Source organism: Curcuma longa, chromosome 8, assembly GCF_044706935.1.
Source record: "Curcuma longa cultivar G26 ecotype Majalengka, Jawa Barat chromosome 8, ITB_CL_G26_1.1, whole genome shotgun sequence".
Lineage (NCBI taxonomy): Eukaryota > Viridiplantae > Streptophyta > Magnoliopsida > Zingiberales > Zingiberaceae > Curcuma > Curcuma longa.
Window position 1 is genome coordinate 10,464,539 of NC_133868.1, and position 21,576 is coordinate 10,486,114.

The 21,576-nt window shown below is 36.8% G+C and overlaps 4 protein-coding genes across 7 annotated transcripts; 2 read left to right on the plus strand and 2 right to left on the minus strand.

Moving 5' to 3' along the window:
- The first annotated feature begins 3,389 nt into the window (after positions 1-3,389).
- LOC141832803 (uncharacterized) lies at positions 3,390-4,855 on the plus strand. The gene has a single exon (XM_074720182.1). It carries the CDS (start codon positions 3,390-3,392, stop codon positions 4,848-4,850), a length of 1,461 nt encoding a protein of 486 aa, XP_074576283.1. The 3' UTR covers positions 4,851-4,855.
- Positions 4,856-5,047: 192 nt separating this feature from the next.
- Positions 5,048-6,949, plus strand: LOC141833597 (uncharacterized). The gene is made up of 4 exons (XM_074721074.1): positions 5,048-5,388; positions 5,473-5,562; positions 5,642-5,845; positions 6,792-6,949. The coding sequence occupies exons 1-4, from the start codon at positions 5,073-5,075 to the stop codon at positions 6,878-6,880; spliced, it is 699 nt and encodes a 232-aa protein (XP_074577175.1). The 5' UTR covers positions 5,048-5,072; the 3' UTR covers positions 6,881-6,949.
- A 1,376-nt stretch (positions 6,950-8,325) lies between these two features.
- Positions 8,326-17,915, minus strand: LOC141833482 (polynucleotide 5'-hydroxyl-kinase NOL9). Of its 4 annotated transcripts, none has more exons than XR_012602208.1 (10): positions 17,561-17,914; positions 17,376-17,473; positions 17,247-17,280; positions 16,161-16,330; positions 15,839-16,028; positions 15,374-15,554; positions 14,768-14,879; positions 11,901-12,028; positions 11,328-11,455; positions 8,326-8,559 (listed from the first exon to the last, which is right to left on the minus strand). XR_012602208.1 is itself a non-coding variant. In XM_074720940.1 (10 exons), exons 1-9 carry the CDS (start codon positions 17,707-17,709, stop codon positions 11,387-11,389), a joined length of 1,131 nt encoding a protein of 376 aa, XP_074577041.1. In that variant the 5' UTR covers positions 17,710-17,915; the 3' UTR covers positions 8,566-8,832; positions 11,353-11,386. The 4 variants fall into 4 exon arrangements, 1 of the variants encoding a protein (XP_074577041.1); XR_012602209.1 differs by lacking the exon at positions 8,326-8,559 and adding an exon at positions 8,566-8,837 and having other exon boundaries at positions 17,561-17,915; XR_012602207.1 differs by lacking the exon at positions 8,326-8,559 and adding an exon at positions 8,566-8,832.
- A 2,397-nt stretch (positions 17,916-20,312) lies between these two features.
- LOC141834136 (uncharacterized) lies at positions 20,313-20,988 on the minus strand. Its single transcript, XM_074721588.1, has one exon. It carries the CDS (start codon positions 20,968-20,970, stop codon positions 20,470-20,472), a length of 501 nt encoding a protein of 166 aa, XP_074577689.1. The 5' UTR covers positions 20,971-20,988; the 3' UTR covers positions 20,313-20,469.
- Between the last annotated feature and the right edge of the window lie 588 nt (positions 20,989-21,576).

Genomic DNA, 21,576 nt, shown 5'->3' on the forward strand with positions numbered 1-21,576 from the left:
ATGGAAATGTAGCTGCCACAAACATAATCTAGTAACTTCTTTTAGGATAAGAAATAGAAACACTTTCTAGTGCTTTTGTTGATCTATGGAGACTTGTATTTCTGTAGAAACTCATACGTTTCCAGCTTCTTAAAAATATAATTCAGACAAGAATCATTATGAGACATAATATGCAACTCAAAGGTCATCTGCTGATTTCAGCAAGCAGGCGGAGCTATGATTAATTTTTCCTTAGCTAATGGCAATAATCCACTATTATTGGTTCTTTCATAGATGTGAGTTGCAACTTATTCTCACAGACCAATTCCATAGGTTTCTTTTGCATATCTGGACTATCAGATGTTTTAAGATAATCAACTCATGACCTAGCTATTTCCATCACTCTTTGTGCAAGTTAGTCCGCCACAAGTATCTGCTTCTTAGTCTTCCATGAGATGGTGTTGCCTCCAATATTATGATGTTAAACATTTATGAAAGAGACTAGCAAATCTATATATGCAAAATTCTTGAGATAAAAGTACATACCAATATTTAATATCCAGGTGTGTATGGAGTGCATATTTAAAAAACTTTCAAATTAATGAAGAAAAAAATGCAAAATATGCATAGCAAACATCTAGTATAACTGAAACAAACAACAATCTACATATAGCTACAATTTACATCCTTAATAGAGGAGAATAGACTGCGATGAAAGAAGGAAAGATGGACACATGAGGATTATGATATTAACTGCCTTTGTTCCATTTAGGGTTGACAATAGGCAAGTATTTTATAGGGTTAAAACACACACATGTTCAGAAGAATAAAAACTCCAGGTGGGTATTTAATCCTCTTTCCAGACACACATTCATCATGTTTGGGACACACTTGTCATGTTCGGGATACAGACCTTTATCATGTTCGGTAAGATTCATGTAAAAGAATAAAAACTCTAGGTGGGTTTTTAATCCTGTTCATATAAACTTTTACAAACTCAAGATTCATGTAGAAGAATAAAAACTCGAGATGGGTATTTAATCACATTCAAACACATGCAAATACGTATCACAAATTCAAGGTAGACAATTTAATCTGTTCAGAAATACATGCAAACACACTTATCATGTTCAGGTAATGTTCATATAGAAAATAAAAACTAGAGGTGGGCATTTAATCCTGTTCACACACACACTTGAAGAGTGACAGACTGAAAAAGAGGAAACTGCTGAAGAGAGAGTGTGCGATCAAGGCAGTTGGATAGGAATTATTTTCTGTCTTTCCCATGTTTTTATGTTGGTGGATCTGGAAGTCAATAGTGTAGTCGAGGAAGAAATAGTGTCTCACTTCCATGGCACAACTGAACTATTTTCCTGTTCGTCTCTGTTCCAGTTATTCGTGATCTCATTTTATGCTCCTAACTACCAGCAGCTCCAGTGTGCTACTGCTAAAATTAAATCTTGAATAGCAGACAAGGATATGCTCTTTGTGTTTCAAGATGTTCAGCTGAGGATGATATCAGGCATAACTGAAGAAACACTTAAACTGTCTGTCGATCTGAGATGAACGGAATTCAGTTGCTTGTTGTTTTCTATAAAGTTCATGCTCCAAATTTTATTGTTTTTACATCAAATACTGCCTCTCTCCAAATTGTTCTTTTAATATGCCACACAACTTTCTCTTTGAGCTGCCTAAAGTAGCAAAACCAATTCATTCCTATTTATCTACAACTTTCTGTGGTACAACTTCCTGATGCACAAGTCAACCTTCTTATGTTCTTTGTTCAAATACTAAGATGCATAAATAATCTTTTGATTAATAGTGTTCATTCTCTCTCTTTAGAAACAATATAACCCATTGAATTGGCAGCTGTTTGACAATGATTGGTCTCCAAGAGCAATATTTCTTTGGATCTTACTTTTTGAAAAAAAAAAAAACATTCTTGTTCTCAAAAAATGCAGAACCTTGAATTAAGGAGTGAGAGAGGTTAGTATCCTAAAGATATAAGCTCAAAATAGTTGTTAGATTAGTGAACAGCTTAAGGTTGGAATTAAGAATCATAAACTGCTTGATGTGCTTGTGATGGTTCTCTCTCTTAATATAGATGAATGAAATGTGAATGAACATTCATTACCTTTTGCTAGTCATAAAAAATAGTAATGCTATAGCCATATGTAAAGTAGTTAAAATCTCCCTTGGTTAAAATGATAGTCCCTGGATATGGTTTCCTAGACATGTATTAACTTCGTAACTTTTTTGCTATACACCAACAATTTCAATGCTAGTGCCATATGTAGTGGCTTAAAGCTGCCCTTGAATTGTATGTAGTTCTCAAATGGATTCAGTGTGTCTCAGTTCTAAGGTATTCATCTTAGGCAGTGAATCTGGTTCCTTAAGTTGAATCTTATTACTTGCTGATGTGGCTCTGGATTTCTAGATCTCACTTATTAAGGTGGTAGATTTGGTGAATTCCAGAACCTGATTGGTTTGCTGCTCGTTAATCCAAATGATGTGGATTCAGTAGAAAAGTAGCTATATGCAGTATATGAAGATGTCTTTCATGGAATTCAAACACTAACTAAAAAGATGCATTGAAGTAAAGTTTATGATGAACTTAGGTGCTGAGCTTCTGGTTGCTTGCCACATTTATTAACCATTTATTTCTCTCTAACTTGACTATGCCTTGCATCGACAAAGAAGACTGCAACTCCTATCCATTTTTATTTGCCATACCTAACTTTGTAAAATGCAGCTTACATGTACATGAGGACGCCAAAGAAGCATGAAACTGAAAAGGAGGAAAAGTTTGGAGTAGAGGTGACTTCTATCGCAGCCCAGAGTGTAGAAACGAGCAGTCAGTCATGAGTGTATTCGATTGTCGATCGTCACAGATGGCCTTCCTACATGTGGAAAAGCTGCTGATTGTTAAGAAAGTTCACTTGGTGAAAGTTTCCAGGTATTCTAGTGACAACCTTCGGCTTAAAATTGGTTTATAGGATAAAAAAAAATGCACTATTCATTGATGTGGTTTGGTGGCATTTGACTCTTCACTGTACGAGTCAATACACTCATTTGTCACATGATCTAATGAAGCATAATTTTATTTTCATCTCTTTTGGATTCTGTCGAGTGGTTGATGCATGATTTACTTTCTTATATATGGTCATGGAATTGATGTGGGAAACTGTTGGAGAGTGTATTTCACTGTTTTGTAAAAAAAATTCTGTGATAGATGCATTTCTGAAATAGGATATTTTATGTTCTGTTGGGCAAAATTGATAATTTGCTCTGTCCGCTGCAGAAATGGCTGCTTAAAAGGGCTGATTGCTAATGGGCCTCCATCAGTAAAAGCCCAATAAGAACGGAGAGTTATTTGAAGCAGCGATTCAGAGAGCGGGCGACGACGAAGAATGGCGGAGGGCGGCTTGGAAGAGTGGCTGCCGCTTTTCCAGATCTTCCTCGACTCCGCCACCGCGGACGGCGACGCCTCCCTCTGGCTCCGAAATCACCGCCGCAGCGGCCGGCACCCTACCACTGCTTTTCTTTCTCTCCTCCTCTCTCCCGTCCCCTCCCCCCACCCTCCGTCGGCTATCTTCCTCCAAACCCTCCCCCAGTCCCTCCAATCCCGCGTCCTCTCCTTCTTCGCCGTACACCACCGCCTCTTCCCTCGCTCCCGCCTCCGGTCCCTCGCCGCCGGCGTCCTTGACTACTCCGGCCCCGCCCTCGGCCCGGCATTTTGGACAAGCAAGGCCGCCCAGCACCTGCTCGACGCCGTGTCCTGTTCGGCTCCCATTCCCTCTTCTGGGGAGGAGAACGACGACGGGATATATGCCTTGCCGGAGTGGCTCAAAGATCCCGTCTTTGCTTCCGATCCTCTTCTCTCATGGCTTCCTATCGCCCCCGGCTTGCTGCCAGAGACTACCGGTCGATCGATATCGATCGCGGTTGAAACCCAAGCGATGGATTTGGTCACCGATCGAGAAGGTGCTCGGGAAAGTTCTGGATCCGCGACATACTCTTCTCCTCCTCCTCCGACGACGAAGATTGTTCTTAGCCCTAGGTTAATCGAGCGGGTCTTATCTCTGAAAGAAGATCTGTTGGCGTCGGAGGCGCCGTCGGAAGTCATTCGCCTGGCCGAACAAATCCGTCAACTCTGCTCGGAATCCGGAAATGGAAGCCACCTCGCAATTCTCGACCTTCTCGAGCCATGGGAAACCCTAGACGAGACGGCATCGCTTCTCCTCTCTAGTCTCTCCGGCGAGCATGTCTTGAACTTTACAGGATGGCACGCCCACCTTCTCTGCTCCATCCTCCTCCCCAAGTTTCTCTTCCTCCAGCAGCCGCCGTCAAGATTGCTCCTCACCGCTACCATCCAATTCTGCCGGCTACATCCGGTGGCAGCAGTGGAAGCTCTCCTCTTCCCGTTGGCGCTCCGCAAGGAAGGACTCAACGCGGCTCTCTGCGACGTGCTCGCGCGAGTCGTCAAAGAATGCTTGCATCCAGTGCACGCTTCCTCGGCGTGCCAGAGACTGCTCTCCGCCAGCGCCATGGACAGAAGCCCCGTGCTCCTGCCTCGCCACCGGGAGTCGATATGCGAGGAGGTGGTGTGGACGGAGTCCATGTTCGTGCTGTTTCAGCACATCCTGAATCAAAAGGTCAGTTTGCCTCCTGATACCGTAGATAGTCTTGCGTCCGCCATCGATGAGAAGGCGAGCGAGTTCTCGAGGTCTCTCAAGTTCGGGAACTTCATGCTCTGCTTCGTAACCAAATGCGACGGCGCGTTGAAGCACAAGAATTTGTTGGTGAAAGCTGCTGAAAGGACACAGTCTGTTGTGACCAAATCAATTCTGTCGAAGTTGAATGTCATGTAGAAGTAGCACGTAGATTTCGATAACCATTTTGTTAATTTTCTAAGGATTCCTTGAGGATGCTGCAAAAGCTTTGCAAAATCTTAATGGAAGAACTCGCTAGGAGAGGGGAAACGGTCCAGGAAATCAGAAGATAAACGAACTCGTTTCCCAGGCGAGGGGAAACGCGTCCTGGGTATAAATTAGTGGGCTGGGCAAGAGCGTGCCCATTTCCACACAAATTTCATGGTCGGAAACGGAGGAGGGTTCGCGAGCGGAGCAATGGCGATCCGATGCCTCTCGCCGCCTTTCTCTCTTCCATCGACGACGGTACGCCCTAGTCTACCCGATCGCTGTAGATTTTCGAACATCTTTCTCTCCCACTCTCCCCGGCTGGGCCGCAAAACCCTCGTCTCCAAAGGCTCTGATCTGCCATCGAGGAACGGACGCCGCTTGATCGCTGCGAGAGAGGAAGATCCGGTGATCCGTTCGCTGGGGAAAACCATGGTGTCGGCCGGGAAAGATCGCGTCGTTACTGAAGTCGCAAAAGATGCTGATGATGGTACCTTCTTTTGATGCTTATGCAGAAATTGGCAAGATGCAGCTTGATTTTTTTTCTACTATACTTTAGTTTTGTGATGAACAGATGCAGATTATGGAGTTGTTAGCATGCACCATGTTGGTGTGCTTTGTGAGAACCTTGAGAGGTCGCTTGCATTTTACAAGGACCTTCTCGGTAGGCCTCTTGTCCTGTTGAGCAATTTAAGCAAACTCATTCAAGAAAAATGGTTTTGACAAGTAATATTCTAACTCAGGTCTTGAGATTAATGAAGCAAGGCCACATGATAAGCTTCCATACAGAGGGGCATGGCTCTGGGTGGGTTCTGAGATGATTCATTTGATGGAGCTCCCAAACCCTGATCCCTTGACTGGACGACCGGAGCATGGTGGCCGAGATCGCCATGCTTGTATCGCAATTCGGGATGTTATGAAGCTTAAAGCAATCTTTGACAAAGCTGGTAGGTATTTAATGGTGTCTGATATTCTTATGCATGTTTCAGCTGTAACCATGCTTTGTTGTTCCTTGCATTTTCAAATGTACAGAAATAGAAGGTTAGGAAAAACATGAACAATATAGTCCAGTTTATATTTGTAGTTATTTGGACAAATGAGTGTGGCTCTAACCTCAATTTGTTCTTGTACCAATCTCTTGATTCTGATTTGAACATAGCATATAGAGTGACTGGTTAGTGGTGGGCTTAGATCACTATACAAAATATTTGCATTAAAATAGATTTCAGCTGTAAAAGCATCCTTGGTGTCTATAGTCCAGTTGATATTTGTAGTTATTTGGACAAATGAGTTTGGCTCTAACCTCAATTTGTTCTTGTACCAATCTCATGATTCTGATTTGAACATAGCATATAGAGTGACTGGTTAGTGGTGGGCTTAGCTCACTATACAAAATATTTGCATTAAAATAGCTTTCAGCTGTAAAAGCATCCTTGGAGTTTGTCCCCTAATGAAGATATCGGCCAATCACGGCCTCCTAGCCACAATTGGCTAGTCTGTTCGCGGCCTCGGGTCACAATTTCACAGCCAGGCCGGTCAAGACCTTGGCTGTGATTTCGCAGCCAGAAGGCTGGGCACGGCCTGGCTGCAATTTTGTAGCCTGGCTGCAACCAACAGGCATGGCCGATCGCAAAGGCCGTGACCAACAATTGTAGCATTGTGTCTGTTAGTAGTTTTTTTATTATTATTTTATATTTTTAAATGAGAGGAGTATTATGGAAAAGAAGTGTGATTCAGTGAAATACAAATGTTTAATCAAATTCCTGCCTGCTATGATCCCACTGTATATTCTGGTGCATTATATCGACTGTTGTCTGAATTTAGAGCAGCCACACAAGAGTTGACTATGAATTCTGCAGATCTTCATGCTCACAGATCGCTCTCTGGTTTCAGGTATCAGCTATACGCTCAGTCGATCAGGAAGGCCAGCAATATTTGCACGAGATCCCGACGGAAACGCACTGGAGTTCACACAAGTTTGATTAAATGGTCGACATAACGTTTACCATACGAAAAATTTTACATAGCATTATGTAAATCTGACTGTACTAGTTACTACACGTAGTGATACCTTCCATCTACCAAGTGACAAATCTACTAGGCTGGATGATATGCTTTCAATGTTCAAGTTCATATCTGTTACTTGATCGAATAGAAAAGTTAGGGAACGAAGCAATAGACCACTCTGCTGTTCCCAGTAGACATTTTCTACATCTCTTATATTGGAATGCAGAATGTCCAACGGAATGAAATTTGATGCTAAATTTCAATAGAATTATTTGCAAGTTTGTCTTTTACAGGGTACTCACAAGCACTTTGATCTAGGGGTTAAAAAATTATCTGAATAAGTCTATTAAAAAATATAGAGTTAGGGTTAAGGGTTTTAGGATTTAGGTCAGATAGGGTTGAATTTGAAATTTGATCTGAAATTTTTTTTTGGATTGAATTAGATTTGGATTGATGCAGTTTGATTTGAATTTAAGATGGAAAATTATTTTAAATGTAAATTAAATTTTATTTTGAAAACGAAGATGTTTTATATGTATTAATGATCAATTCGGATAGGTAAGATGAGTTTAAAGTTGAAATAAAATATTATTAAAAAAATTTTCGATTTGAATTTGAATTCAATTTGAAATTTTAAATTTGTATAACCGATCAATTCAAAAAAATTTGAATAATATGAAATTTTTTATTATTTTTAATAATTTTTTATTTTTATTTTAATATTTTATGATTGTCATATTAATATTATATAAAATATTTTAATTTTTAAAATAAAATTTAATTTAATCTTCAAAAATAAAATTTCATAAATCTTAAACTCGAGTTAACTCCCATCTTAATTTAATTCAATCTAAAACTTCCATTCAATCGAGTTCAATCGGAACTAAAAACTCTTCAATTATAATTTATTTTTTTTCAAATTGAATCGAATCAATAGACATATTAAATCAATTTTATACACCCTTGCCTGACAGAATATTAATATGATAATATTAAAATATTAAAATAAAAAAAAAATTATAAAAATAATTAAAAAATATTTTGATCAGATCAATCAGATTATTCATATTAATCTGATTATCCAAGTTCAAATTTATAAATTTCAAATTAAATTTGAATTCAAATCAAATTTAATTAAATTTTTTTATAATATTTTTATTTCAATCCCGAACTCATCAAATCCATCCGAATTAACACCTCCTACTTCGATTGCTTTTATAAAAAGATCAAGTGGATGAATTTTTCATCTCCAAAGGAAAAACATTACCATCTCCTATCAAATAAGTTCTTAATCTCACTCTGGGGCTTCAAGACTCTTTAAAGAGCTTTCCACAGATGACTCTCAAAAATTGTGAGAGAATTTTCTAGTTCGACACTTTTTATCCAAGCAAATACAAAGTAGATTAAAAATGAAACTAAATAAATAAATAAATAAATATGCCACAATGAGATTATCAGAATACTGCAAAGTTGAACACCATCTCACATTACACAAAATTACTAACTCCCAAGATAAGACAAAACAGGTTTTATCATTATCATCTCACATTACACAACGTTATTGCTCTTGATAAAATTCTTTATTTAAACTTTAAAACAAAATTGGCAAAACCTTGAACCATTCACTCTTTTTCACAAAATCTTATCTGATACCCTACAAATCAAAAATAAAACACAGACATGAACTAAATATAAGACATTGACATCTATGAATTAAAAATAACCTAAAAAATAGCATAGACAGACATACAACAAAAGTTCCATATACAATTCTTTTATAATCAATTCAACCTCTAAATTATGTTAGTAAAGGGGAGATCTTGTTATCAATTGCACATGAAAAGCCATTGCCATTGTTATCTGTGGAGCAAACACACAATCTTTGTAGCTAAGCTCTAATACGGGCACACTTCTATCCATTGCAGTCCTAAACTTGCAAAGAGCAAGGATTATTAGAAACATTATTTTGTAAAAATAAAACAACATTAATAAAGTAAAAAATGAAACAATTGCCTACAATATAGCAATTAAAATATTGACTTCTAAACTATACAAATAGCAATCCAAATACTATTTCATGGCTTAAACAAGCAACGGAAAATAGACAAATCAGCAAATCAAATAAACAAACAGTTCTTTTACTTTTTTTACCAATTAATAGAGAAAAGGAGAAAAAAACAAAATAAATCAATCATAAATGCCATTTTTTTAGTTGGTGCAATGGACCATTTTAATTGGTGCAAATTCAACCATCTAATACCAAGTTGGACAGATCCTTTATTAGCACTGGATTGGAATGTATCTTCAAGAACATGGACCCTATTCTGTCAAATTCATTGTCTGATCACAAGCCAATCCTTTTAAAGGCATGTGACTGTTTTTCAAACAACCATGATCCATTTAAATTTGGGAACAAGTGGATACACATAGAAGGGTTTTTGAATTTGATAGTCGCTGAGTGGACGGTCAACACTAGAACAAATGATGTTACTTTTTTGGGTACTTAAACTCAGGAAGCTTAAGAGCAGATCTGAATAAACCAACTACAAATTCCCACAAAAGATAAAAAGCAGATCTGACATAAAGCAACTGCAAATTGGGAATGATCTAGTAGCATAGTTGGATTCTATCACAAATACTTTTACAAGTCACGTTGTTGAACTGATCGGGACTGATACTGCACCCCTATCAACTAATGGTGCATACAAAAAATCTACAGAACTTGTAAATTTGGTTGCATCTTTCAATGAGGAGGTTCTGAGGGCTATAAAGATGCTCGGAAAGTTGAAATATCCTGGTCCAAACAGCTTGAATGTTGTAGTTTTTCAAAGCTATATAATCAAACATGACATTATGTAGATTTCCAAAACATTCCACTTAAGCACGTTAGAGATAGAAGATCGAACTATAGCTTTCTAGCTTTAATCGTCAAAAAGGAGTCTGAAAATTTGAGAAATGATTTTATATCCATTGTACTCCAACATAACACAATTAAGATGGTTTCTAAAATCCAAGATACCATATTGCAATCTCACAAAAGGGTAGATAAGCCCTATTCAATTTGCCTTTAAAAAATGACAGGTACATGTGATTATTTTTAAGTTCTCCTGTTCCCCATGTTCTTGAAAATTCAGATTTTATTGTCCTTGCTATTTATGAAAGGTCTTCATTGTTAAACAAGTTCAGCATTAGCAAACTGGTTTGAGAAAAACTAGTATTTCAAACATTAGTTCATTTGCAGCTGCTCTGAAAGCAAGCTGCAACATGACTAAGGCAAAGATCACCAGCATACTTGGCAAAGATCACAAGTGTAGAGAGACTTCGATTACTCAAAAAAGACAACAATGGATATTTTCAACAGCATGGAATCTCCATACAGTCCCTGAAGCAATGCATACTATCAGAAATGCACTAACGATGCTGCCAAAGGGCACGTGGACTTTCCCTCATATAGAAGCTGTAAAAGGAATAATGGACCTAAATACATGCAAAGCAATATCTATATCCATCCAGCGCTGAATGGATGGGATAGCCTTAGCTTGGCTTGACCCTGAGTGACCATAGGAAGAAGACACCTAATAATGGCTTTGTATACTGTGTTGTTGGGGGCAGACATGTTACAGAATACAAAATGGACTGAGATGGTGGTCTTTGGGTGTAAGGTTCTTGATGTGAAGCAAGTTCGATGTAAGATTTCAATGTAAGGTTTCAAGGTTGGGAGCAATTAGCATAGGGTTTGAAAAGAGGAGCAACAAGCATGACGGCATGGCAGTTTTGGGAGGAAGAGATCACAAGGAAGAGTTTGTCATAAGGTTTACTGCATTGAGAGTGCCAATAGGGTTTCTTGGTAGTGAAGCGAAGAGCAATGCACATGTAAGAGAGTTCAGGAGGAAGAGATCACATTCGGCATAGGGTTTCTTTGGTTTCTCACGTTTAGTGTTTCGCATAGGGATCACAAGGTTTGGGGGATTAGGTGGTAATTCTGATCGATCAGAATAAGTATTCTACACATTAATTCCTAATTAACCAAGAATCAGAAATTTGACAGCATAGCCTCATTAAAATTCAAATGTATTACCAAACGTAGTTATATGATATCTCTTCAACTCCAGTGAACCAAAAGCACTGCAGAAGAAAGCATAACCTTAACAAAATGCAAAAGAGAATAATGTGATTTCTTGTGTGCATGACAATTTTAGTAGCATTTTTTATGCTGCAAGAAATTCCTTTTTTTTTTTAAGAAATAAGCTGAGGTGGTGCACAAGAAAACTTTGTGCTGAAACCATAAAAAAGCATGCTCGATGCAAGATGCAAAGACTATAGTCAAAGATGTCTTCCATGTACTTCATTTGTGTCATTCTTGTCACTTTTGTGGAGATTAATAGAGCTAAATAAAACGTGCGGAGAAAAACACTATGATACCATGAGTAGAAACCATCATGTATACAGCTTTTCGTGTAATCAGGCCAGTGTTCCACTTCTTACAAATCCTCATTCAAAAACTTGTGGAGCACGTTTGTCGCCAAGTATGGGGATACACATCCACGCACCTGAGAAGGTTGCAACAATTAAAGTTGATCGATGATCCATTAACATACAATCAGAGTTTATTTTGAGCAAATAAATTTCCGCATTGAGCAGTAGGCACTGTCATTATCACTATAAGATTGGCTGCAAGTTTTTCTTAGATTCTGAAATGGAAATTTTACCCATCAAAGGATATAAAATAACCAAGGAAAAAAGATGTAAAATAGAATGTTGTCTTAGCTCCATGTATGTGTACCAGAAGCAACTTGTTTAGTAAATTGGTAAGCAAGAATCAAAATGTAGAATCAAGAAGAGGCATGTTCACAGACTTATTCGCAAATACTATGTAGACTTGGGCAAAGCAACCAACTTATAGGGGAATTAGGGACGTCATGGAAAATATATATATATATATATATACCAAGAGGATGTTAAGCCAATCTCTACCTTGATACAAATTATACTCACCTGCAAGAAACCTGAAGGGATTTCAATAAAGCCTTGTAGAAGAAGATCAACCTTTTGTAGAATGCAAAAGGGAACGGGTGTAATAACATACAGAAGACCTTTAATCACATCGATAGCTCGCACAATACCTGATCAATCAATTTATAGGTTAATCACAAAACAGAAACCATAGCCCATTGAAATTCCAACAAATTCCTTAAATTTACCTATATATAGATACAGATTGAAGATTCATTTTTAAATTGGAAATTGTGTAAAATGCAAAAATTTAGCATAGAACCATGAAGCATTTGAGATATTGCTCATGATTACTTTTCAAATAAATATTGGCTAATTTTCTAGCATATTCTTCCCATTAGAATGGTAATTGTCTTTATCAACTCTATGAGAATGTTACGTATGATTCAAGCACATTTATTTTAATATAATAAATCTGGATGTGAGAAACTAAGTTTAATCAAAGATAATGCAAAGAAAATCTGTTATAATGGTCTGCATATAACATGGAATTTGATGGTTATGTGCCGAATACCAAGAGAATGTAGCAGAGATATCAGATGTTAAATAAACACAATTTAATATCAGCAAGAACGAGATTATCGCAGTGAATCATCAACAATAAAAATGATTTCCTTTCTTCCAACAACACAAAACCAGTTATAAAGCGTAGCAGAATTTGAATAATACTTCATAAAAACGTAGTACCAGAATTCCAACTTTTGGCTCTTCTGTTTTTTCTGACAATTGCAACTAGCACTATTGCAGACAATATCAATGAGTAGACCAAAATCCATAAAATTGTTTTGCCTATTCTATTTCTCTCTGTGCTAACAATTTCAGTTAAATCAACCAAAAAGATGCATACACATCTCTTATTTTTTTTAAACCGGATATCACCATCATTTTTACAAAAAGGAAGCCACAATGCGTGAGGCTCCTTTGTGATTTAGGAAAGGTTTGTGCATAAAAGCTTCAGTTCAGCAAGTCTAGAGGATATTCTATCACCGCTTGAATCCAATCAGATGAGAATGTTGCAGCTAACTATTGGAAAATTAGTTTGTCCCTTAACAACCATGTGTGACAATATTGGCAAAGCGCCTTAGGTTAGGAGTTTTTATTTAATAAATGATTTGCATGGAGCATATAGGATTCCTCGTGTATTTTGAAGCTTGAGGTATCAAGTTTACATAATGGACTTAACGGATTGAGTGTACAGCCATGTGGAGTTTCAATCTTGATAATGGTAATCAAGCTTGGAGAGGACCGTTGAAACTGTAACCTTTTAGGCTTGTTTGGGGTAGAAATAATGTAAAGATAGGATTTAGCTTATAGGAAAGAATTGTTATCTAAGGAGCTTCAGCTTAATACTTAGGGCGACTTATGTCAAAGATAACCGTAACCAAATATATAGCCTTCAGAATGGAGGAAGGTTGACCAGGGGCATTGCTAGAGTTCACAGTTGCCTAGAAGTCAATTTTACCGAGATAGGTCGACCTAGGGTTAGGCCAACCTAGGCACACTTAATTTATAGGGCATAAATTAAATTGGCCTACAAATTTTGGTAGGTTAACCTAAGTTGGTTAGGATGACCTACAAATTTTGCTCAGTCTACCTACAAATATATGTTAGCCTTCTAATAGTCAGACTTTGAAGATATAGGTCAACTTAAGGGTTTTGGTAAGTCGACCTTGGTGCCAAGGAAATGACCATTGATGCAACATTTAAAAGTGAATTTGACGGTTCTTTTGCACCACAGATTACACAAAAATATCTCTAATTTTGGTCATTTTTGCCATGTCAAAAGTTCACCAACAAGTTAAGAATGCTAAAGTAAAAAATTTCATACTTATTTTAGGAAGGACTTGGTAACCTCTTCTCACCTATGACCTAAGACTAAATTTTTTCTATAGAGTATGGAAGAAGTGAGTTTTATCACTCTATACTTATTGCACATCATCTTGAGAAGGTGATTCCTTCTAAAGAGGATGTAGGAGCAACTGGTATATCATACATTATTCGCTAGAAGGTCTCTAGCAATAATGGCATGCTTTGAACAAATAAAGAGGATCACATAAACTTTGAGCAAGGATACTGAGCGGCTGGCTCAACTTGGGAAATTCTAGATCAAAAGGCATGTCATGAACTAGGAACAATTTAAATCATGGAAGGGCTCAACTAGGAAAAGTTAGTCAAGGAAAAGAGTAGCAGGTAGCTCAATGGTTGTAAGAAAAACTAATGTATATTATGTTCATTGCTTGCTCCATTGCCTCATTTAAAGGTGTATTTAATGGAATTTTGTTGTGATGTTGTACCAGACATGACAAATGCTATGGATGCAGGAGCGAGTCACTAAACCATTTGTGTTAGCGTGCGCATCCTTATTTATTTAAGCTATTATGTCACTTTGATATTGTTCACACGTGCAATTGCTCTCTAACGGTGTGCTTGGGGATGCACAATCATTACAGTTTATGTTCATGAATAAGAATTGCAAATGAAATGCAGTAAATATTCCTCCATTTTGTTCTATTAGCATGATAAGGGTAAAATTGTCTACAATACTTGCTCAGCCGTACTACAAAAAATGTTTAATATTTGACTTTTATCGAGTCTTTAAAAATGTTGAAAAGTCAATTTCCCAGTGCTTTGATTAGGATGGAAATGGATGCTTGAAAATATTATCCAACACTTACTGATGCAATAGCACAAGTGTTGACAATTTTCAGTAATTGATAAAATAATATAAAAAATTTATATGCTTGCTGTTGAGAAAATAAATGTTGGCAACACCACTTTGCATGTAGTCTTGATAAGTAAAAGAGAGGAAGGAAAATGAGAGAAATAAGACAAGCAGATCAGCTTATTACCAAGTCCCACACATGGAGGTATCTTAGACATAGATTTTGCAGGCACATCTGAACTGACAGCCAGGCCAACAATTGTAGCATTAAGACTGTGAAATATTTCACTACTTGGAACCTACAAAAACCAAAAAAAATGAAGAAGAAGAATACAGAATAAGCAAAATGAAGATAGATAACACACGTTTATGGTTACAAACAAGTTGATTATTCAGTTTATTAGCTACTTGGCTTCAGGTTTAATTTTCTTTAATGATATTGGAAAAACAAGATACATGTTTGTCTGATGACTGCTGAAGTTTGTATTTTTACGGTGGAACATAACATCATTGGTTATTAGGAATTAGGAGGATGACACAAAATCACAATGAATTTGGCCATTTGCGGGATGGTTGATGGATCTCTTCTTCACAATAACAATATAAAATGAAATGCCATAAGGAAAAACAAGACGAAGGTTATAAAGCATAGCTCAAACAAAAAGCTGGCAAAGCCTGAGATATATTGGTGTCACACAAATGATTAGGAAAGAGCATGCATATGAAACTCAAGAAAGCATGATACACCGATCTTAAGTATAAGTTTAGTTAAATCACCTAATGCTTGACTAACCTGGCAATGAAGATGAATGACCTTTACTTTTGAAAAAGGAACCACATATGGAGAAACAGCAGCCAAAGCACGAGCAAGTTCTTTATTAGTCAAAATATTCAGGTTGTTGGGGAAGCATTGCTTGAAATAGTCGAAAAGACGCTGGTCTCGCATATGGCGAGCATCTTTCTGAACTAATATACTGCATGAAAAAGAGAATTTGGTACTGTTAAAGCCTTACAAGTGAAGTTGTCCAGCTCTATAGAACACCAACTCAAGCTATAGCCTGGTGTATATCTAAAACTTGGTAGAAAGCATAACTAGATTAAAAATCGATTTCAAAAGCAAATTAAGAAATAGCATATGTAGCTAAGTCCAGAAATGACAAATAGTCTTCTATTTGCTATATATTTGGACATCAATGTGTAGAGGAAATTGTTTCAGCAGACATAAAGAGTAACTCAATTGTGAATGATGAAAACTCACGATTCATTTTTAATGTTTCGACGTGCTGAATCAAGAACAACTATAGGAACTTTATGAAGTTCCTGCTGGTTTGCATCCAACCAGAATGTCCCAACTGGAAGATTTTTACTCCGAAGTGAAATGTGTATCTGAACAACTAGAGTAGGAGATATATATCTTAACATTTCAACCAAGAGATCAAAGCCAGTGCCTGCAAGCAACAAAGATCAATGAAGAGTTCTTAACCAACAAAAATAGTCACTATTTTCAGAATGAAAACGCTTATTTTGCTACTTAAAAAGAGAAACGATATCAAGTAACAGTAGACATTTCAAAAATATACCTTTCACCCATCCAGGAGTGTTAATAATCAAAGGCAAGACTGTATTTCCAGGATCATTGGGTTCATCCAGCTGATGATACTGCTTGATAAAGTAATCATATAATCTAAACGTAAAATCCAGATATGCTTCCGGATTACTCTTTGAGGAGATGTCACCCAAGTAGAAGAACCTGAAATTTTATGAATATTGTGTTGTAATATAAAATCTTCAATATAAAATAAAATCACATCAACTTTTGAATGACTTTATACACTATTTTGTTAACATGAGATGTTGTAGACTAAGGAGTGGATTTATAAGGCTTAGATGAGTGTACCATAGTTAGGTTTAAGCTTTTTGGACCAAATATTGAGACAATAAAGTTAATAACCAATTTCTTTCATTTGGGCAGATTGTTAAATTTTGGTATCAAAGCAAGGTTTGTCGTAGGCATGATGAGTGCTAATAACAGGACTAGTCCATCGCATGTTCCAATTAGAAATTATCGCTTGCAGAAGTGGAAGCGCCATTAGATTGAGGCTCACATCCCCATATGGGATGATGTCATCCAATAAGTTAAACTTGTGGCCTTGCCAGGAACAAAATCTAGCATGACTAAGTTCCAACGTTGCTTTATAACTATGTAGAAGTTGCTCATAATTAGTTTGAGATATCTCCAGCTTAGGAATCAATAAACTATTTCCAGCCTCAGAAATAGAATAAGTGAATAACATGAACAAAGAAGGTGTTTCTTTATCATGAAAAAAACCACAAGTAAAACATTGAATTAAGTCATTACTTAATTGAGGGCCTTGATTGTAAAAACTTTGCAGGTTGCAGTATAGTCATTGAACAGCTAAAGCCTTTGATGTTACCTGATGCTTTTAGATGATAATTTTTTTGTTAAAATCAAAAACATTTGTATCTCTAATTTGTTTTTGTCCTTGAAATGGTTGGAATAAGATATTTGAATTAGCTCTTAAAGCTAAATTAATAAATCACTGAAACTTTTTTTAAAAAAAGTCAATAAATGAACTTTGAGTAGTCAACCAAGTCATGTTGGAATATCAGACTAAGCAACCATAACGTCAGAATGAAATGCTTACCTTTCAGTTGCTCTAGTGCATGGATTCATCAAATCTACAAACAAAGAAATAACGAGCTGCCTCACTAACTTTAATTTGATAAAAATTCTATAATACAAAAAAAGAAAGTCGGATGAAGAATATCGATACCCGAAATAGTTTCCTTAACAAGAGTGAGAGAGACACATCCAGGAGGAGAGAAATCAGGTTGTCCCACATCTGTATCCAAATAACCAACTCTCCCATACCTGCGATCAAACATTCCCAGTCCCATTCAATCTTAAAGCTTTAAGAGAAAGCAAGATGAATCTGGGGGGATGAAAGGAAGTGGGCACCTTGGCAATAGGGCATTGAGGAGGTAGCGGGAGAAGGTAGACTTGCCGCTATTCTTGGGCCCGCATATGAAGACCACAGGCGGAGGAAGAGAAGCGGAAACTATGCTCTCAGCTGCGTCCGCCCAGTCGGACGGAATAATTACCTCCATCGCCGTGCAAGGGCACCGCTGTTCACTCCAACTCCTCCCAGCGTCGTGATCTCCTTCTCTTCGCCGACAGAAGAACACAATCACGCACGGCGCAATTTATCTCAAGCGCATACACAACTCACAGCGCAGCTTCTATTTTCTCAACCTCCACAGCCCGCGTCTTCCGAGGCCGCAGCCGGCGCCGGGCTTCTTCGCTGTAGGCCGCCGTTGCGCGAAGGAGCGGGAGCGGAACGAGAGAAAGGGAAGCCGCCTGCTAATTAGGTCGATAGGCCGATCGGACCAAAGTGGGTTAAATGGACCGAGTGAGGCACCCGGTTTAATCGAAATAATTTTTTGCTTATTTTTATTTTCAGTAGGATAAGAAACAATATATTTTAATAAACAAAAAAAAACTTATATCTGCTCTTTTAAAGAGAACAGTGTCACACAGTTTGTTTATTTGTTATATAGAATAGATTTATTAAAGTTGATAAGAATTAAATTTGGACGAAATGGAAATAACTATCTTCTTTCATAATAATTAATTATAATTTTTTAATTTATCTTCTTATAAATGATGATGCAATCGATCTTAGGGCATTTATAATGCTATCGAATATTTCATCCAAATATTTATGATTTCCATATCTACATCATCAATCAAATATCTCATTCCTCAAATATCTCAATTTTCACAATCAAATATATCACAAATCAAATATTATTTAATTCTATCTACTATATTATTTTTATTTAATTTTAATTATTATATTGTTTTTTAATAAAATAATTGGAAATCATCGGGCAAAACCTTTTGCTCAGTGATTTCCAATCTCCTCATAAATATCTATTGTCTCTCAAAATATGTGGAGATATTTCTTCAAATATCTCTTATTGGAGATGTCCTTATAAGAATATCCATTTAGGGCATCCACAATGCCACTAAATATTTCATCTAAATATTTGTGGTTCTCACGTCCACATTGTCAATCAAATATCTTTATTTCTCAAATATCCCAACTTTCACAATCAAATATACCACAAACTAAATATTTATGGGTCTCACCTATTATCACTATCTCACTTTCAAATATTATCACTACCCTAACCTAATATATTTCTTTTATTTAATTATTAATTATTATATATTTTGTTATAATAAAATAATTGAAATCACCGGACAAAACTTTTTGCCTGATGATTTCTAATCCCCTCTCAAATATCCTTTCCAATAGGGGATATTTGATACATAGGGATATTTCTTCAAATATCCCTCATCAAATATCCCTTATTGGAGATGTTCGTATAAGAGCATCCATAATGGATGTTATAACATCTTATTGGTATCAAACACTATGGTAGTAGGGGTGTTATAATACCCCTCTCTAGTTAAACGCATTCAATTAAAAGTGTGATAGACCAACCAAGAGATTGATCCATCCCGCATGTATTTTTTTATTTTTTATTTATTTTTATTAAAATGGTTAATTTTAACAACTATTTTAAAATTGAATAAAATTTATAATATTATTATTTTTTAAATAGTAAAATTATTAAAATTTAATATATTTTTAAAATATATTTATTTAAAATTAATATAATTTTAAGATGATTAATATAACATAAAATTTATAAATAATAGTGCTAATGTCTAAAAAGATATATTATTATAATAAATATATAATAGTGAATTCTATATTTTTTAGCGCAGCCGCGCGGAAGCCATGCCATGCCATTCCATAATTTCCATTGGTCAGGAAGAGCAAGTCTATGAGTTGACTTGGCAAAGGGATAGATTTTACGAGAGCATAAAGCATAAATTGAATTAATTCATCGAATCGAGTTAGTTAAAAGTTCGATTCTATTAATTTAAAAATTCATATTTTTAAAAAATATTGATTATTTTGATAAATCAGTTCTCGATTTTAAAAATCAAATTCAATTAAAATAATTAAATTAAATTTGGGAATCAAAAATTTAAAATTTAAAATTCCCTATTTCATAACTCCTCTCCCTCTCGACTTAAGGGTCGAAAGGGCAACATCAACGCGTAGCAAATCCATTTCACGATTTCCTGAATAGTTGATTAGTTCTTTAAAAAAACATTTTTTAAATTTTATTTATTTTGAATTTGTTTGCTCATATATTATACCAATATTATGTTGAAAGGAGATATTTCAATAGTAAAATTACGAATATATAGTAATTATAAGTTTTATAACTGCTATAATTCCATTTTCGATTCAAAATTTATATCAATTTTAAAAATAATGTGTAGAAAAGATAATAATAAAAATAATATAATAGAATGTAATTAAGTAATTGTATATAAGTGGACACCTTTTGATAAAAAATTAAAATGGAAGAGCGTCCATTTAATTTTTTTTCAAAAATATATCTCCTTAATTAAAGCTATTTTAAAGTGAAAAAACATTATTTTAAATATATTAAATTACAGATAAAATATTTTTTTTTTTTAAGATTAGTATCCTTTTAACAGGATAAATAATTATATTAACTATTTATTACTATTTTAGTTGTCTTTTAGTAAACGATTCTGTCGAGCACTTTTTAAAATAAAATCGTATAATATCATCCATTTATTTCTTCTAAAAAAAAAAAAATAAAAAATAAACATGTCCATTATCTGCACATAATATTCACGCATAAAAACTTGTCTGCGGACAATTTTCACATACATATTTTTATTATTTGCTTTAGCCAATTTAGTTCGCATGATTCGGTCGCATAACCGGATACGGTAACAGAAGTCAACGAAGCTTAGACCTTCTCCTCGGGTTCCAGCTCTCTGTTCTCGACCGTAGAGTACCCACGGCCGCCGTTCACTTTGCCGCCGGCGTCAACTGGGCGCATAAACAGCCCGTAGAACCCTCCGACGACGACAACGGTCGCCATCATCCAGACAGACACCGCTAGCGCCGTCGTCGGCATCGCCCTCGCCACTCGCCAGGCGAACGCGAGGTTCAGCGCCGCCGACGAGGCCCAGACCGCCGCCTTCAGCCGCTCCACGGCTTCCGGCGCGCCGTCGGGGCCCATTCTCTCGAACCTCTTGAGGCAGGCGAATAGCAACGCCAAGTCCGAGTAGGCGAACGCGATGAAGGCCAGCTCCGACGGGTCGTGGCGCGCGCGGTAGGCGATGCCGGCGGAGTGGAAAACGAGGACGACGAGGCCGGCGGCTGCCAGAAAGCGGTCGAGGCTGCACTGCGGCGACCATTTCGTCGACTGGAGATGATCGCTCGATGACGTCAGCGTCTCCTCCATATGGGGCGTTCAGTCAGGTGCTTTCACTGGACGATATCCCACCGAGGGCTGGTGGATCAAATACCTGCTCAACGATTGACTTTGGGGTTGACCGATGACCGAGGTCGTCGGGGAAACTTACACGAAATTACCGACGTACACGTGGAAATTTTGCATTTAGTTTGAATATAAATTGATTTTATTATAAAATTTAGGTTTTAAGTAAAATTTGCTAGGTGAAGTGCTCCCGGTAGAATCGTCAATTTAAATTGAAATTGATTCGTCCTGTCAAATAATTTAGATGAATTAAATTAAAATTTTATTAATTTATTTTAAAATGGATTTAGATGTGATCCGGATGGAATGACAGGGGTCAAACACGTAGGATAAAAGAGGCCCACCAAGGACACGTGGAAAGGACGTGGCGGCCAATCAGAAGAGCCCGACTCCTCTGAAAGAAGAGGGGATTAAACCCAGGCCCTCGGCAAAGGTGCCACCTCCCTAGTAGCACGAGCAGAAAGTCCTGCCAACTACCTCAGAAAATAACCCCCAACACTCCCACAGCTAGGATCAACAGCCTACAACCTCAGCACTGGCCCACCGCAACCTACGAGCCCAGGTTCGGTA